Genomic DNA, 19,413 nt, shown 5'->3' on the forward strand with positions numbered 1-19,413 from the left:
TATTCAGAGATGGAGTTGGGAGAGACAAGGATGGTGTCCAGCTTCCAATTGGGGTTGGGAGAATGTCATTCAAGGCAGTGAAACCAGGAGGGATGACAGCTCTTGAGGAATAGGAGAGGCTTTGTGCTCTTTGGGCTTTGGGCTCTTTGAGATTGAGATTCCTACTAGATATCATGCCAGTAGGTCTGACTGGCAGCTGGAAATCAGGTCCTGGGGCTCAGATGGGTCAAGGCCAGAAACACAACATAAACCTCATAGCTAAAGGCCTGGGAGCAGATGCAATTGTTCAGGCACAAGATATGAGGACAAAGAGAACTCAGGACACAATCCTGGGAAACCTCGGGGTTTAAAAAGCAGATGTAGGGAAGGGCACTAGTAGGTGGCTGGGCAGGTAGAGGGTCATGAATGGGCGCATAGAAGAGCTGCTGTAGGCCTGAAGGATGCCCCTAGATGGGCTCTTGGCAAAGTGGCTTCATGGAGCCGTGGGGATGGTGGTCAGGCTGCGGGGTAGAAGACTGAGTGGAGGTGGGAAGGGGCAAGGCAGCTCCTGCTCTGAGACAGGTGTGAGTGACAATGTGACATCTGTTTTCTTTTTTTTTTTTTTAAGGATTTTTATTGGGGAATTGGGGGATGGGAACAGACAAGTTGCTGTCCTTTTGTTCTTCAGTCTAGTTGTGGAGGACATCGCTTCACTGGCCCAAGTTGGCACCATCATTGCTCTCTTCCAGGGTGAGGCAGATCGGTCACTGGCTTTTGGACGGCCGCTCACGGCAGCTGCTGGCCGCTCATGCTGGCTGCTGGCTGCTCACACTGGCTGCTGGCTACACACGGTAGCCCATGGCAACCCACTGCAGCAGGGGCTGCAGCCTACACCGTGGCAGGTGACTCACGGCAGCCCAGCTCCAGGTTGAGCTGTTGTTCAGCATCTTAGCTGTAGAGGGCAGTGTCACTAGCCCTCATATGCTGCAACCCACTGCAGCAGGGGCTGCAGCCTACACCGTGGCAGGTGACTCACGGCAGCCCAGCTCCAGGTTGAGCTGTTGTTCAGCATCATAGCTGTAGAGGGCAGTGTCACTAGCCCTCATATGTGGGATCCAAACTGGGGCCCTCTGGCGTCCCAAGCCAGCTCTTAACCAACACGCCACTCGGCCGGCCCTACCTCTGTTTTCTTGATGTGGCAGAAAAATCTCTGCTGTGAATGAGGACAAAGGAAGGTTAGGTGCAGCATCACCTGTAATGGGATGAGTCGGTGGTTACTGAGGAGTGTATGAGCCCAAGCTGGAAGGGGCTGAGGAAAATGAAGACAGATTTGAAAGGAAGTTGGCCCTGTAGAGTCAGACAGATGGGGTTCAAATCCCAGCTCAGCCATCAATAGCTGGGTCCCTGAGTCCTCACCTGTAAGAAGGGCAACAGTTTGCCTCACGCTGTAGTTGCGGGACCATATAAGATGAAATGTTTAAATGCTCAGTGCAGTGCTGTCCTATCACAGCATTCTGCTATTGAGAAGAGTTGGGACCACTGGAGTGTGAAATCAGTGGGAATTTTGGTGCAGAATGTGGGCTGTTCTGCCCAGGCTCTGGGAGGTTACAGTGGAAGCAGTGGGATCTCAGTGCCAGGCACTGGGGGAGGCTGAAGGGCACTGGAGGGTGGTGCAGCTCTGCCTCTGCCTGCAGTGCCCAGGCAGCATCCAGCACCACCTTCCGCTGTCTCCTGGGAGCACGGGGCTCCAACCAAGACTATTGCTGGGGTCTGGCAGCTGTTGTTGGAAAGGAAGGCATGGGTCAGAGGGAAATAAGGAAATGCCTACAAAACTATGTGGGTGAGGTGTACAGTAACAATTTGTGCTTGAGAAGGCCAATGTAAACAGGAAAACGTCTTGCTGCAGGAGGAGCTGTGGAACAGGACTGTCTGTACCTGCACTGGAAGGTGGAAGATGCAGGCCTGTGTGACCCCTGTGCTGGTGGAGTTAGCTACAGAGCTGGGATGAAATCCGGACTCTTAAGGGCATTATGTCTGTTCTTTGAAAAAGGCCACCCTGACTTCTCCCCCCCAAAATGAAAAGTTTTGTTTTAAGGCTATCCTAAAAAACATCTCCTTTTACAGGGAAGAGTTTTTGAGGGTAGAGGTTCGTAACTTCGATTGTACATTCAGGTCACAGGGGATCTTTAGAACCACTTATGTCTGGGGCCCATCCCCAGAGTCTGATTTAAATGTTCTACGTGCATTCTTTTCACTGGGAGTTTAAATTCTCCCCAGGTTATTCTCATGCGGGTCCAGAGGTGAGATCTGCTAGTACAGAGGCTAAATACCCCACATAGCAGAGCCTAGAAGCTTGGAAAAGACATGGGCTCAAATACTGGCCATTAACTGTGTAACTTTGGGCAAGTCACTTAACCTCTCTGAGGCTCAGTTATGTCATCTGCACAACAGGAATAGTATTTAACTTCTTAAGCTTGCTGGATGGATTAAGTGAGTATGTAGAGTACATAGCATAGAGGTTCCTGCCCCAACAGTGTCAAAATATTCTCTGAACTGAAATAACTTTAGGTAATTTTTTTCTAATTGTATTCTCAATAAAGATGGAGATCAGAGGATCCAATTCTAATCATGTTTGACTTAAAACCGGAGGAGTTAAACCTCTCTCTTCCTTCTGGAGGTGTTTCAGAGGTAGTTCTAGTGGTGCTACCTGCTTATATGAAGACTGAGCTGGGCATGTTTTGCACAGTTGGTTCCTGGCTTCTCAAGTCCTCCTGTCCTATCCAGGCAGCTCCTCAAATGCCAGGACATGTTTGCTCTCTGCAAACTCCCTACAGGAACTGACTTTCTTTGAGTGTCCACTGACCCTAATACAGAGGGCGGGGGATTTAGCCCAGAACACACTCCATTCTACTTCCCGAGCCAAGGCCAACAATCAGGGTGGCCCTTCTGGTCCTGCAGTGTCTGGATCTGAGAGGCAAGCATGGATCTGTCATCATTACTCAGGGACTAGAGACTCTATGTGTGGGCCCTTCTGCTCTTGGTCTGCTGATGGGAAAGTATCCATGGGAGCTGCTGGCCAATCTACTTGGGATCCAGCAATGTGATAGGTAGTGTTTGTGCTTATGCTCTTATTTCCGAAGTTGATTATTGGAATTTGTAAAACCCTGTGATTTTCCAACATGCCCCATTAAGGGTATGAGATGAGGAATCCTTAGGCCGAGAATAGAATGGCTAACCCATCCACAGGCTGCTGATGTGCTAATGTTTAAAAGTCACCAGCAGTCAGTACATATCACTGATCCATATGAATTGTAGTTAAGTCTTCGTAGTTGTTTTTTTTTTTTTCTTCATTTGCTCATCATTCAAAAAGCATTTACCAAGTACCTGCTGAGTACTGGACAGTATTGTATACATGCTCCTGCTGTGAGCTACATCCAACCCCCTCCCTGGCATGTTTCCACTGATGACTTGGTCATAATTTTCTAGGACAGATATCAGTCCTTTCTGGGGCTGACTTTGATTCTCCTCTTGTCTTGCCAACAGCCATCCTAACCCCACCTGGAATGGAGGTCACCAAAGATGGATTCCACCTGGTTATTAACCTGGAAGATCTGGGGCCCCAGTTTGAGTTCCTTGTGGTCTACTGGAGGAGGGAGCCTGGTGCCAAGGTGAGATTTCTGAACTTGGTGGGTTGAGTCAGGCTTTGGGGAAGGTGTCACAGTCCTCTGAGAGGCGGGTGTGAAAAGCTAGCCCCTGCAGTGCTCACTGTCTGGGGTGGCCTGAGGATGGGCAGCCTTAGTGTAGTGTGGGAAAGGAGAAATGGGAGTAGGCTGACAATCCCAATAGCCTCCTCTTCAAAGAACTACCTTGGTCCAACCCAGGCCTTGGCTGGGAACCTTCTCAGGCCAGATTTGCTGAAGTATGGGGGCTGCCTACTTGCTCTAAATTCTAATATAGTTGAATCCACAATACCATCTCAATGCATTTCTTCTCCCTCATCAGCTTGTCTTCTCAGCCATTCTCCCTGGTATGTTGAGGGACAGCAGACCAGGGTGTTCCAGATCAACTGGATGATTTCAAAATCATCTGAGGCTGGCACAGGCCTCTTAAGGGTGTGTATCTGGGCAGGGTGCAGAAGTCAGGGCAGAGAGCCAGCAGCTGGCTTATGGATAAACCTGTCTAATTATGTATGCACTGGTGGGTCACCCAGACTGCCTAGATGGGGCATGGCCCCTCCCTGTGGGATGGCTGCTGTAGGCTGGGGTGGGTGGGAGGTCAGTTCTCCCAGAGGGAATGGTGAAACAGCAGCAGCCACAGCAGCACAAGGAGTGGAACTTGAGCAGGAACTAGGGGACAGTCAGACTGTGCAAGCCCTGTGCAAGCTGATATGGTGACAAGGCCCACTCCAGTCAGCACACAAAAAATATAGACTTTATCATAAGGATTAATATGATACAATAAGGGGGTCTCACAGAATCTGTGAACAGAGCTGACCCAGAGCCAGGCTGTAGCACAGCCTCCCTTACCCAGGGGCCCTCATGTGGAGTCCTTGCTTCCCACTGGTGGGTCCTCTCTATTGTACTCTTTCTGTGGCCTTCTCCCCAGCTTAAGCCCAGCCTCTGATTCCTCATCACTCCTTCATACACATTCTTGTGGCTGTGCCTCACCAGCCCCTCAAGGTCCCCTCACTGTGTCCTCTCCCCTTTGTCCCTACTTCTAGCTCCAGGTATTCAGTTTCCCAAGACCAATTCCCAGGAGAGAAAATCTGATTGGTCCTGCTTATCTTATCAGGCCAAGCTTAGGGGTCGCAGGTTGCTGGCTAGCCTCTGATGGACCCTTCACAGGCCAGGAGTACCTCTGACCTCACAGCGATGTCTGGGGGGCAGGGAACATGCCCCATTACCGTCAACAGTGGCTGTAGGTTGTGTAGCTTCCCCTGAAAGGTGATATGAGTAGGCAGAATGGACATTAACAATGGTTTCCAGTATTTACTCCTGCTGGATGGGGGCCTAGTGGTAGGACATGGCATTGCCAGCCAGGCAGATAGAGTGGTATGGGGGACAGATCAGGGCCTGGGAAGGAGGGAGCATGCATCTCCCTCAGATTTTTTGGGATGGAGCCCACTCCCCACCCTTGGAAACTGGGAGGGCCAGTGTTGATAGAGGAGAATATATCCTGAGTCATCTGGGCTTGGCCCAGACAAGCCTCCACAGGTTCAGATGTGGAGCACATGCTTCAGGGGGTGAGTGGAGATGGAGGGATGTATAGATGGATAAACAGACAGGTGGATGGATGGCTGTTTGAAGAAGCACTGCCCACCAGTTCCGTTGTTCCTGTGCACTGCCCCCTGACCCTGCCGGCAGCAGTGGCCATGCCAGGCCCCCGGCTCAGTCACACTCCCGACCTTCAGGTCTCTGACCCTGTAAGAACAGGTCACCCACCCATTCTGTTTAGTGCCTCCTCATCACTCTGCCTTCTTGCCCAGCTTCACTTTTCTTATTTCCCCCGACAAATATTATATATTATCTCTCTTCCCCCACATAAGCTCCATGAGAGCAGGGACTTTGCTTTGTTCGATGCTATGTTCCAGTGCTTACAATACTGCCTGGCACATAGTAGGTGCTTACTAAATAAACAAATATGAATGAATGAATGAATGAATGAATGAGAAGGAACATTCTGTATGCATCCTGGAAAGAAAACATCCGCAGCTTTCCTTCCTTGGCTTTTCTCTTCCTTTCCCGTCTTGCTTCCCTCAGCTTGTTAACTGTTTTCTGGTCTCCTCAAGGAACATGTCAAAACGATCGGCAGCGGGGGCATTCCAGTGCACCTGGAAACCATGGAGCCAGGCGCTGCATACTGTGTGAAGGCCCAGACATTTGTAAAGGTCATTGGGAGGCAGAGTGCCTTCAGCCAGGCAGAATGTGTCAAGGTGCAAGGTAAGGACGGCCTGCCTATTCCCTGGAGTCCTGCACAGGTGATAGCCGCTCCTGGTGGACACTTGGCTGCCTGTCGGGTCCTTGGGTTCTGAGTCTCCCCTTGGTTTCACTGACCTTCCCCCCACCCCCCCCAGGCTTGATGGTTCCTGTAGTTAAAGTGTGCTTCGCTCTAGAGCAGCGGTTCTCAACCTGTGGGTTGTGACCTCTTTAGGGGTCGAACGACCCTTTCACAGGGGTCGCCTAAGACCATCGGAAAACAAAAAGATACTTATATTACGATTCATAACAGTAGCAAAATTACACTTATAGAGTAGCAACGAAAAGAATTTTATGGTTGGGGGTCACCACAACATGAGCAACTGTATTAAGGGGTCACGGCATTAGGAAGGTTGAGAACCGCTGTTCTAGAGGGTGAGAGGGTGCACCCATGTGCCGGGTGGGGGTCACTTGAGCAGCTATGTGGGACACTTTCCCCCTGAAAGCTCCCTAGGCCTAAGGCCAGATGTCATGAGGCTGGTTTACTGGGTGGATCTGCTTGTGAATCAGCAGGGTTGCAGGAGAGGCAGCTGGGGGCTTGAGAGTCAAACCTTATGAGGAGGCAGTTCATTGTATAATACTGGGTTGTTGGAAAAGTCATGACGTAATTTTTTCTATGTTTTTTGTTGCAAAAATGCATCATGACTTTTCTGACAACCCAATATATCACAGCTGCTTTCAGCTAGAAGGGACTTCATGCAAAGCCTATAGACTCCTCTTGTTTGACTTAATTTTTTTCCTTGAATTTTTTATGGTCTAAAACCCCACAATGTTTAAAAAGCCTTTGAAGAGAAACGAAACAAAACACACATCCCACAATTCTGTCACTCAAACACCCTAGTGACATTTTTGTGTATAACTTTTTAGCCTTTTAAAAAAGTAATTACTCTTTTGAATATACAGTACATTCATAAGTTTCAAAAAAATGATAAGATACACATGGAAACTCTCCTCCTCATCTTTCCCATCCTTATAATTCCTCCCCCTCCCCCATAAATACTAGCTTCTTATATATCCTTTTAAAGACTTAAATGCATATAAAGTAAATGTGAGTATATTTATTTATATTTCCCTTCTTTTTAGCACAATAGCATACTCTGTGCACCGTTCTGAATCTTGTCTTTTTTCCTTTATATATCTTGTAGATTTTTCCATATCTATAAACAGCTTCCTCATCCTTTTTATGGTAACATAGTATTCCATCGTATGCATATATAACTAGTTTAACTAGGCCTCTATTTATGGGCATTTAGTTTTCCCCTCAGTATTTTGCTATTACAGACAATACTTTAGTTACTTTGTACATAGATCATTTTGCTGGTACAGTTGAAGGTTAAATTCCTGGAAGTAGAGTTGCTTGGTCAGCGATATACACATTTGAATTTTGACTGCTATTCCCAGATTGCCCTCCAAAGGGGGATTATCCTTCTGTCATTGCCCATGTGTAGGCACATGTCATAGTCATATTGCACATATGTTTTGCACCTGCTTTTTCACAAGTATCCATAACATTTCCCATGTAGATTTTCTGATTACCATTTTATACTACTTTTTAAAACCATATAAGTCAAGCTTGTTAAAAAAATTCAAACATAGAAGTATATTAGGTAAGATGTACACGTTGTCTACTCAGGAAGCTTATTTTGGCAAGTTTGGCATTTAATCTTCCAGTCATTGTGTAATACCAGTAATACAGGCACAAATGGGACTGTACTGTGCTGCTCTGTACCTTGCTTATCTTCACTTAGTAGTATATTGTGAACATTTTTTCATGTCAGTACACATGGATCTACCTCATTTTTGTTTAATTAGTTTCAGGTGTACAAAACAATGTAATAGTTAGACATTTACACCCCTCACAAAGTGATAAGCCCCCTCCCCCAATCTACTACCCTTCTGACATTGTATATAGCTGTTACAATTCCATTGACTCTATTTGCTATTCTGTACTCCACATCCCATGACAATATATATAAAATTATAGTTGACATTCAATATTATTCAGCTTCAGCTTCAGGTGTACAGACACTAATTCAAAAAAATATATGCACCCCTATGTTTATTGCAGCACTATTCACAATAGCCAAGATATGGAAACAACCAAAATGTCCATTGATAGACGACTGGATTAAGAAACTGTGGATCTACCTTTTTTTTTTTTTTAAGAATTTATTGGGGAATCGGGGGAAGGGAACAGACAAGTTGCTGTCCTTTTGTTCTTTAGTCTAGCTGTGGAGGACATCGCTTCATTGGCCCATGTTGGTATTATGATCACTGCACTCTTCCTGGGTGAGGCAGATCGGTCCTGGCCACTGGATGGCCGCTCACGGCAGCTCACGGCAGCTCATGGCAGCTCATGCCGTCTGCCGGCCCCTCATGCTGGCTGCTGGTCACTCACAGTATCTTACGGCAGCCCACTGCAGCCCCACTGCAGCCTACGCTGTCGCCAGCAACTGATGGCAGCCCAGCTCCAGGTGGAGCTGTTTGTTTACCATCTTAGCTGTAGAGGATGCAGAGTCACTGGCCCATGTGGGATCCGAACTGCTACTCAGAGCTCGCACTCCCAATCCAACTCTTAACCAACGAGCCACTTGGCCGGCCTTACCTCATTTTTAAAGAAGATGCATAATAAGCCAATATATAGATGTGCCAAAATATATGCAATTATACCCTATTAATAAGTATATTCTGTGCTTTCCAGTCTTTTTTTGTTTTGTTTTTTTTGTTTTTTTTTTTTAGCTGAGCCATCCTGCCACCTGTTGGCACTCAGCGGCAGCTCAGCTCGGGCCGGGAATTGAACCGGTGCTTTCCAGTCCTTTGCCACCACAAACCATGCTGATGTGAACAAGCTTGTACAATATGTATCCTAATTCTCATTTTAATAGCTAAATTCCTAATCTACCATGCTGATGTCCCATAATAAATTAAATCATCCCTTATTTGGGGGTATTTAGGTCATTTTCATTTGCTTTTGAAGATGATGTTCATTGATTGATTCATTCATTTGATGAATATTTATTGAGCATTGACTATATGCCAAGTTCTGGTCTAGTCCCTGGGATACAGCAGGGAAGTCCCTTCTCTCATGGAGCTTACTGTCTAGCTGGAGAGACAGGTTACAGACAAATAAACGAAGGAGACAGTTTCCCTTGTTGGTACGTGCTATGAAGAAAATGCACAGAGCATGCCCAGAGGTGGTGGGAGGTGTAGGTATGCCACTTTGGGCAGAGAGAGAGACTGGTTATGAGGCTGTTCCTCTAGTCCAGATATTGCTATGAACTGCTTTTTGCATATAATTGTTTCCTTTCTTGAAATTATTCTTTTTGGAATCCACTCACAGGAGGAGATGAAAGGGTATAAACATTTGTATATCTCTTGATAAGTCCTGCCAAAATATCTTCCAAAAGTATAGAAACCAAGTGTGGTGTCCCCAGCCACATATGTGAGACCACCAGCTTCTCTACTGCTTCACTGGCTGTGCCACGCTTCACATCGCGGGTACAGCCCAGAGGGGCTAAATGAGTTGCTCAAGGCTACATAGAACAGAGTGATGGGAAAATAACCCATCCTCCCTTCTGCATCTTCAGGTGCTCCCACTTGGTACTTCCTCATCCATTTACTTAGTAGAATGACCACCGGCTTTGGGGCCAGCCCAACCTGTGTGACCTGGGGCAAGTCACTTAACCATAGTAGGCACTTGATATATCATAGTTATTATGTGGCTGTTTTCTCAACTCAGTATTTTCCTCCATAATATGAATCTGTGCCAAGAGCAAATTGTGAAACACACTTTGTTTTCAGTTGCCGCCCAGCTCCCTTCTGTGCTGTTCTCTTTTGGCACCTCCCCCTCATCCTGCCTAGGGCCTGGCACTCTGCCATCCCCCTGGCGGTGGCGCCAAGGTACGTGCTAACATAGCTAGTGGCTTAACCATTGATGCTCCTCCCTATCCCTTCCCAAGAAACAGATTTTAATCTTCCCTGGGGTTTTCTGGAAACCAAGCCTTAAAATGGATTGTAGAAAAAAATGTTTTTACTGGTGGTGATTTTAGTGGCTAGGGCATACATCAAATCTCAGGATGTTGGCATCTGCCATCTTGGCTAATGTGCCGAGCCAACTCCCAGAAAGCGAGGGAGGCCCTGGATTGGAGGTTTCATCTTCACTGAGTCTCCTAAACGTGTTCCTGTCTTTTCGTTCCCAGGAGAGACCCTCCCTCTGGCGCTGGCCCTGTTTGCATTTGTTGGCTTCATGCTGATACTTGTGGTTGTGCCGCTCTTCATCTGGAAGACAGGCCAGCTGCTCCGCTACTCCTGCTGCCCTGGGGTGGTGCTCCCCAACACCTTGGTAAGACAGTTCTTCTTTCCTTTCAGCATGACACTGACCGGATGCAGTCTGGGCTTTAGTTGGGCAAGGGCACACATTTTCTGGGTTGACAAGCATTTACGCAAAGAAGGAAAGAGGGGAGAAGAGCACGACAGGACTTCACTTGTAATCAGAAGGGCTGATAGAGACCTCCCTTCTCCAAGGAGTGGGGGCCTTCCTTAGTTTTTAAGGCCACTGCTGCTTGCCCCCAGGACCTGGAAGGCCGAGGGAGCAGTTGTGTTGTACAGCCCAGGATGCTTGGCATTTCAGGAGTCATGCATAGTCTTACTCTTCCGGACTGGCCTGCCGAGCATTCTTGGCCCCTTCCCATGATTATAACAGCATCTACATCCAGTAACTTGTTCCAACACAACATATTCAATTTACATGCCCAGGAGCCTCACTGGTTCTCAGGGCGAAGTGCATGTGTGTGAATGTAGGAAGCACATACTGTACTTTGCCTTTGGCTGGGGAAAGGGGACAATCTGAACCTGCCCACTGACTACCCAAGGTTAGGATACCCACCTGTTTTCTCAGCTCCTTGCAAGCCTAGGGTTTGTATCTTACTCCTGAGAACACTGGAACACAGGTCTGAGGCTGTCCAATGGGGATAGGCCCTGTGTGTTCGTGCCAGGGTGGGGGAGGAGAAAAAGCAGGCCTCCAACAGTTTTCCCCATGTTTCATCTGGCTGCCTCCTGTACTGCAACCCCCACTCCTGCCCCCACCAGACCTCAACACACAAAGCAGCACAAAAACAAAACAAAATAACAACAAACAAAAACAAACCCATCTTTGTCACCTCAGGGATTTCTCACAGTTCTCTCCTGGGAGGAGGGAGTTAGTAGTCAGTTTCTCAGAAGCAACTAGACCTGGACCTGCCTGCAACCTATACATTCCTATAGTTGCACCTCAGCCTGGAATCACTCTGGGAGGAGTCACTCTTGTGACATCTACATGACCTGACAGTGAAGGCCTGGCTCTCCCTACCCAGGAGGAATGATTCTCCCTGTAATCCAGTTTTTATGACATTACTCCACCCTGTTATCCTGAAGCCAGTTCTCTTCTTCTTCAGCACTTCCAGGTGATCCGTAACTTTAGCTGACACTTAGTACAGGGTTAAGCACCAGACACTGTTCTAAGGATTTGTATAGTTCTATCAGTTATTGAGGAGACAACGAAGTCTTTAACTATGAGTGTAGATGTGTCTGTTTCATCTTTTATGTCAATTTTTCCTTCAAGTATTTTGAAGCTCTGTTTTAGGTACACACATATTTATGATGGATACACCTTCCTGAGTAATTGAGTCTTTTATCATGGTGAAATGTCCCTCTTTATCTCTGACAATGTTCCTTATCCTGTTATCAATATAGCCTATTTTTTACTGATTGTATGGTATATCCTCTTTGCATATTCTTTCCTTAAACTTATCTGTGTCCTCATAGTTAAAGTATGTCTCTTATAGCAGCATATAGTTGGTCTTTTTAAAAAATAAATCTATTTCAGTAATCTCTGCCATTTGATTGGAATGTTCAGTTCATTAACACTTAACTCTGGTCCTCTCACTTTCTTTTGTGTTTACACCCATATGTGTTTATGGTTCTGAAGTCAATGAGACTGTCATTGTTCATGGCATCAAGAAAGACCTTCCCTTAGACAAGGAACTGCGAAAAATGGGAAACTCAGTGACATTCCCTTCTTTCAAGTGTCAACTTTCGGTTGCTCTCTGGTGGCCTGAGGAAGTTGGTTTTATATTTTGACCAGTTTTTGAAGTAGTTTTCTGTAGGAGGATTAGTCTGATTGGTGCTCCTCTGCCTAAGCAGAAGCAGAACCCTGCAGTGAAAGAGGGATGCCTGAACCAATCCCAAAATGATGATGGTGGAAGGGGAGCTTTCCTGGTTCAGGCAAGCCATTAGCCCTTCTTTATCAAACATGGTGAAAAGTTCCGCCTTCCTCAGCTGGACGCCATCCAACAGTCACCCTTTGTGATTTTCCTCTCACCTCTGTGGTTCATGCTTACCTTTTACTCACAGGCCACTCCATGTCTAACACCGTCCCTCATTATTCCTCTTCTGGTCCTATATTCATCGGCCCAGCAGAGTTTTCTCTCTGCTTCAGGAACAGGGGCACTAGGATCCTTCCAAAACCCAGTGTCTTGTTAGTGAACAACAGAGTAAAGGGCCAGGGAAAGAACCATGTAAAGGTCAGTTCCTTATAGGATTCCAGGTGCACTTGAAGAGTCTTCAAGTGACAAGAACTCCTAGGAATTCTGATTTGTTATGAGCCATATCCTGAAAAATAGCTTTGGGAGAAAACCAAACAACTGAAATGAAGCCAGGGACAAGGAGATTCTGTGAGAGTATGACCACTTTCACCTGTGGAACATAGGTACCACTACCCTTGACTAGCTTTTGCTTCTCTGTTCTCCTTACTATCCTTCCTACATCGTTTCAGTGTCTGTTCTTACATGCATTCCTTTCCATAAGGCTTTTAATTTTTATTGTATTTCTCCCTAGATATTTTAAGTGTTACCATTTCTCTGAATATATGCATTTCCCACAGTACTGTGTGAGAAATAGACCACTAGTGTCCTTTAAATCCCAAACAGATGCTGATGCTGTCCATCACCACCGCCGTCTCTCCCTCTCTCAGCCTTCCCTTTAGTCCAGTCAGCTGCACTTCAACATTTGCATTAGTTATAGATAATCCTCCAAACTATTGAAAAGCAACTTCCAGCCTTCCTTGCAAAATCCATGCATTTTTCCAATTAAACCATGGGAAATTACCAAGTGGAAATCTTTGACAACTCTTTAAAAAGTCCTATTGAGTTTATATGTGTTTAATTTGTCTGTTTGGATTAAAAATTTCATGTCTACATCTATAACTTTACAGTTGGTGGTGGTTGCACTCTGAAATATACCATTAAGAATGTCTTTCCATTGAAGTTGATATCACCAAGTCTAAATATAGACTAAAGCAGAAATATATATGCAACAAACATTATATTAAGACTGCTCAGTGTATATTCCCTATTTTAAAATATAATTTCTTTTTCTTGTCTTTCATCCATAATTGCTTCATGGGGATGGAGACTTTGGTGCTAAAGGGTCTTCCTTTCCTTTCCATGGCTCACTTTATTGTTTCTCTTCTTGCTGTCACGTTCCACTGTAAAGTGGGTAGCCAGCATAAAGATGGCCCCAAGTCAGTCATTTGTCAATGGACCATCCCAAGTATGACTTTGTGTGCTTCATAGAAAGTGGATTGTGAGCTCAGATGCCTTTGGGGTCAAGAAAGGAACCAAAAAATAAAGTGTGCAGTGCCCTGAATGTAATTCAGTAGGAATGGATGGTGGGGACCAGGGCAAATATGTTCCAGTTAAAGAAGGCAACTGCTTGTCAGTTCCAGCAGGTTGCTGCCAAGAGGGGATGCCTGTGCCACCAGGTCTTCAAGTTTTAAATGAGAAACCAAAAAATCCAGACTTTCATGAGAAATCTCCTGATTTTTAAATGTTGAAAACAAATTCAAACTTAGAAAAATATATATCAGCTGAACCTTCTTGGAAAGTTCTAACCTGTGGGACAGCAGTTTTGCACCTTCTGAAATCCTGAGATTATGCTGTTTTTACTTTAATGTTCTAGGACTATGCTCTCCAATACAGTGGCCATTAGCCATTGGTGACTGTTGGGCACTTGAAATGTGGCTAGTGCCAGTTAAGATGTACTATAAATGTAAAATACACAATGGAATTGAAAGACTCAGCGCCAAAAAGAATGTAAAATATTTTATTAATATTTTATATTGATTACATGGTGAAATATTTATTTTTAAATAAGATATATTATTAAGATTAATTTTACCTGTTTATTTTTCTTTTTAATGTGTGCTACTAGAGAATTTTAAATCACATATGTAGCTCACATTATATTTCTACTGGATAGCACTGCTCCCGAATTAAAAAAATATAATCAAGCATCACCACTGCAGATTTAGGTAGCCAGTGTTCTGGAAATCTATCTGACAGGACCAGTGACAGTGAATTGGTGGTTGGTCTCACAAAGACACCCCTACTCAGTGAGCCCCGCTTGTACAGTGTCCTTTCCCATTATTTGCCCGAGAACACTAAGAGTGAGCCCCTAATGCTCCCTCTTTACAAACAAGGATAAGGGGCAACTGACTCAATGAAGCTGATGTCTCCTGGGGACTGAGGTGTAAGAAACTATTGTACCTAAGTATCTGTGCTTATGTGTCACTCTTCAGAGTAATGATGGGAAGGGCCGTGGGCAATAGCTGAAGAAGAGCCTATTGGTGGAGTTGGGCAGGCTAGCAACGGTTGGGGAGGGTCCGTCTAGAAAGTTGGTACCTGCCTGTTTACAACCAGTTATGATTAGGTATTGGAGTCCCTGGGAGAAGATGTCAGGAACATAGACTATGCGTAGGGAAGGGACTTGTGTTTCTGGAGTGCCATCCCTGGACTGGGCACCCTGCTAGGTGCTGTACATAGAGCATCTCAGACCAGGTCATTATTTTCAGAGCTCTCCGGTAGAAGAATGTTATATTTTTGACCAGAATTACAATCTGGGCTTTTGTGGGGCAGGGTCCCAGAGAGAGCAGCATTGACGGAGCAGAGCCCCAACAGATCTGCTGCTCAGTGAACTGGGAGTTGATCTCAGTAAGTGTTGGAAGCCCCTGATCTACGAGTTACAATTGCCTTTTGGGCTTTTTTTGCTGCTTGAAAGTTAATTAATCAAATAATTGGGACTCTTGTGATAGTCTCTACAACAACTACTACTTTACTACTACTATTCATCTAATGAATACTAATGAAAATTATTTTTCAGAAAATCCCCAATTCACCCCAGAAGCTAATCAGCTGCAGAAAGGAAGAGGTGGAAGCCTGTACCATGAGCATGCTGTCTTCTGAGGAACTCTTCAAGCCTGGATCTAGCAGGCATAAGGAAGGGCCCAGCTGAAGCTGAGAAACCTGGTCTGCATGACACAGAAGCCAAGAGGGGAAAGGCTGTGTTTCTGCTCTCCTCCATGGACAAAGGACGAAAGAAGTCAGAAGAGCAGGCTGTGCCCATGTGTAGAAGTGACTGTCAGAGACAGAGTGGTTTGGCAGACAAAGCACTGAATGGGGCCAGGAGATGTGCCTCTAGAACTGGGGCTATCTGCCATCCACTAGCTGAATGACCCCAGGGAAAGTGATTTTGTCTCTTTGGCCCTCAGTTTTCTCATCTATAAAATGGGACTAATAATACAACACCATCTATATCTATGTCTATATCTATCTATTTATCATCTCCAGTACTGGCAGAGCTATAGGAAATTGGTGACACTGTACATTGTGGTTGGGTCAGCTTTTCTGAAGAGCAGTATATAAATATATAACATGAATAATCACAGACTCTGTATACCGGCTGGCTTGGAGATCCCACTTTCCTAGAGGAAACCTTGAAGAGGAAAGGAAGGATGGGTACAATGGTGTTGATTTCACTTCAAGCCAAATGCCTGCCCAGCGGTGAATGGCTCAGCCTGCTCTACAATACATGACCTGGAGGGAGGCCACAGCCCCAATGAAAATGGGATGTGCATGAATGCTGTGGATACATGAAATATTATAAAGGGTAAATAGCGTGTGCACACTGAGGACAGCAGCTAAAACGTATGTGTATGATGAGACGACAATGCTGAAGGATGTCAACAATAAGTGTGATGTTTGCTGTATTCCTTTTTCTAGAGTTGTTAAAGTATAGAACTAATAATAAAAGGGGCCATCTTGGGTAATCTTTTTGGTTTCTTTCAAAAAAATAATGGTCTTTGGGGTTCTTGTTATATCAAAAACTTTGAGTCCAGAGGGGCCCCTGAAGACAACCTTTGGTCAGGAGGTGTGGGATGGGGCAGGGGAAGAGTGGGGGACAGCCTCTGGCCACATGAGAATCCCAACAGAAGCAGCTAGCCAAAGCCTCACCTGGTCTTCCTGGAGGCCTCACTCCACAGGAAATCCTTTTGGGGACTTCTTTAAGACAGCTCATTCAGGGCATCCTCAGGGCCGAGCTCTGGAAGCTTCTTCAGGCCCCTCTCCTCCACCAGGAGAGGAAAAAAGGGTCAGAGAAGAACGGAGGGGTAAGTTTCTTGAGGGGTAAAGAGAATGATGGGCAAGGCCTTTGTCCTGCTTCTGAGCTCCCACCCTTCCCAGCTCTGGACTCTGAACTGGTTTTTCTCCACACCCACTTCCTGGGCCTCTTCCAGTCAGCCCAGTGGTGGGGACAGTCTAACTGCCTTAGCCAGGTGTTTTCCCCTATAAGATAGAGGTTTACAACCCTCTCTCCACCTGGTGGGGTTTCAAGTAGTCAAAAGATGGGCTCTGTCTAGGAAGATGAGATTGCTGAGGATCTTTTCCTTTGTATCATTTTGTACATACTTCTGTGTTTGACTCTTTCATGAAGAGTATTTATTAATTTTATATTTGGCCTAAACTAGAAACGTATTTTCAATATGCAAAAAAACCAAAAGACTACTACACTGATCATCACTCTTCCTGGCCCCTCCCCCCTGGGGGCACTGTCCTTCTGTCACCTGTCCAAGTCCAGTACCCAGAAATGACCAGTGCCTTCACTCTGAATTTCTCATAGTCCCAATGAAGGAAGGCCAAAATAGTGAAAGGGTAGACTCAAAAATTTGGGTAGGAGCAGAGGACTGTTAGAATGAACTTAAACATACCAGTATGAAGTTGTGCCTTTATAAAACATTAAATTAAATACATATTTTATTTTTGGCCCTTTCCCAACAAAATGGCCCAGTAGCGATGTTACCTCATACTGTACCCTAAAGCCCAGGTTTTGGTTTCTAATACTATTTTTCTCTCAAAAGGAGTTAGAGTTTCTTGGAGTGATACCTGATTCCATGTCTGCTCTGGGGCTTAAGGGTACAAGGCAATCTCAGAACAGCCACATCTGTTGGGCCAGAAGCAAAGCTTTAAATAATTGGGTTATTCAAAATTGCACAACGATCAATCTAAAAGGGCTCCCACTGGCCAAAGTAGGGACAACGTGAGCATCCAAAAGGAGAATCTTGGCTGACATCAATTGACACAATAAATTTGAAGTCATGAGCCCATAATGATACATAAAAAGATCAAATGCTAGTACAGTGAATTCTCAAAGATAAATAGAATTCATTTCTACTAAGTCTTGTCATGCGATAGTGTTGGGCTTATTGACTCACTATATCAGTGAAGAATACTAGTAAGTGTAAGTTAGTTATTGTAAATACACCAGTCAGAGGCATTTTTCTCCACCACCACCATTCCTTGGCCTAAGCCACGACCCTGTCCCCTCTGGAGGCCTGCAGCAGCCTCCTCATGGGCTTCTCTACTCGTAATCTTTCCGCAGTTGCTTATCTCCTGGCCTGCCAAGGATTTTGCAGCAAAGTTCTTTGAAGATCCTTCTACAGAGAGATTGTAGACGCTGCCTGTTTAGCCTCTTTGCTTCTCCCATTTCTTAAAAATGTTTTCCCCTTCTTTTCCGTGTGCCCTATTTTTCCTTAGGCTAACTTGCTGTGGGTGCAGATCTCTCAGTTTCCATTGAATCTGGCCTGACTCACTCCTCTCAAGGAGCTTTCGCCGGCTTCTGGAGCCCACCTGGAGCGGAGGTTCTCGTTACGTCCACGGGTGTCTGGCGCCACCTTGTGTTAAGTACTGGAAAACTCCTTCTGTTTCCACGCTCAGAGAACTCCCCAGGGCTTCCTGGATAAAAGAAAGGAAAGCTCAGACAAGTTTCCTAGAATAAGAACTCAATTACAAAACTTCCACAGAATTGCCCCCTCACAAACTTTCATTGTCATTAGTGGCTTTGGAGTTTAGTGACCACTATCTCCTCGCTCGTGCTCTATCTGTCCCCAGTACATAGCTTGGGGGCTTCACTCTGCACACAAGGTTCTTCCTCCCTGTAGGGCACTTGACCTCTGCCTCACCCTCCTGCTGCCCTTCCCTACCTCTTAAAAAAAAATCTTTTTTTGACTCCTGTGTATCCTGTATCTAGCCTATCCCTGGGCTAGACTGACTTTCTGGGGGTGTTCCTCAGGCCTTGGATCAGGATGGGGATTCACGTTAAACCACTGTGGCACCCAGTCTGTGAAATTTGGAACTGGCATACAAGAGTGATCCCCAAATTACAGTTTTCTCTTGCTTGCTCCTGGGACCCTCAGGCCCTCAAGCACCTAACAACAAAACCTGGAAAATCCCACCCTTGCCAGAGGTGCTCCACACGCACAAGTGGGAGCAGGAGTCTCACAAAAGGACAGGCCTTCCTTCCTCCCTCAGTGAGAGGCTGAAAGCCCAGCAGAGGCTGTAAAACCCCATTAAGTACCTTGGAGGAAAAACTGAGCAGGAGTCGTCTGAGGTACCTGCAGGAGTCGTCTGAGGTACCTCCAAGAGGAAAAGCACAAACCTTCTTACTGTGGAGGAGGTACATGTCCCTGGTCCCTCCGTCGGATCCCAATGGGGAAATTTTTAAAAACTACTTGAAAAAACCTGGTTGTTGGAAAAATGAGTGCCTGTACAAACCACAGTAACGTCTACATTTCCCCCTGTACTTAAAACCACTTATCTACAATGTGGCCACACACCTCCACATTTCCTGGAGGTGCTAGGAAGTCTTCTGCCAAATTGCCGCAGTATGAGATGAAGCCTACAAATATCAACTTAGGTATCTAGCCTTACGAGATCCTACTCCAGAACTAGGGCCCCCTGATGTCATCCCACCTGCCTTAACCACACTGAAGGGCTTTCTCAGGTGAGGCCTTTTCATTGAAGTTAACTCACCAGTCTTGCAATTGAAAATAGTTAAAAATGGAATAGCCTCCTCTCCTTAGATTAAGCCAAGGTTATGGAGGGCCAGTGGGGTGGAGGAAGTACTGTATTTTAAATAAAGACTTTAATTTAGCAGATGGTAGCAAATAGATGCTGAAATTGAAATATGTGCAACTAAGCAGCTCAGTTTTAATTTATGAGATACTTGCTTTGTCAGAAAGAAGGGTTTGTCTCCTTCCTTCCTCCCTTCCTCTCTTCCCTCCATCCCTCCTTCCCTCCCTCTCCTCCTCCTC

The 19,413-nt window shown here is 45.7% G+C and overlaps 1 protein-coding gene across 1 annotated transcript in view; it reads left to right on the plus strand.

Annotated features, from left to right (window-relative positions):
* Positions 1 to 16,079, plus strand: part of IL20RB (interleukin 20 receptor subunit beta) — a 29,591-nt gene extending 13,512 nt beyond the window's left edge. Inside the window, 6 exon segments of the mRNA XM_019654597.1 lie at positions 3,523 to 3,647; positions 5,768 to 5,918; positions 10,154 to 10,296; positions 15,150 to 15,239; positions 15,241 to 15,441; positions 15,443 to 16,079. Coding sequence (XP_019510142.1) covers positions 3,523 to 3,647; positions 5,768 to 5,918; positions 10,154 to 10,296; positions 15,150 to 15,239; positions 15,241 to 15,441; positions 15,443 to 15,493 — 761 coding nt within the window. The 3' untranslated portion in view covers positions 15,494 to 16,079.
* Positions 16,080 to 19,413: the final 3,334 nt, after the last annotated feature.

This window comes from Hipposideros armiger, unplaced genomic scaffold (assembly GCF_001890085.2).
Source record: "Hipposideros armiger isolate ML-2016 unplaced genomic scaffold, ASM189008v1 scaffold_226, whole genome shotgun sequence".
Lineage (NCBI taxonomy): Eukaryota > Metazoa > Chordata > Mammalia > Chiroptera > Hipposideridae > Hipposideros > Hipposideros armiger.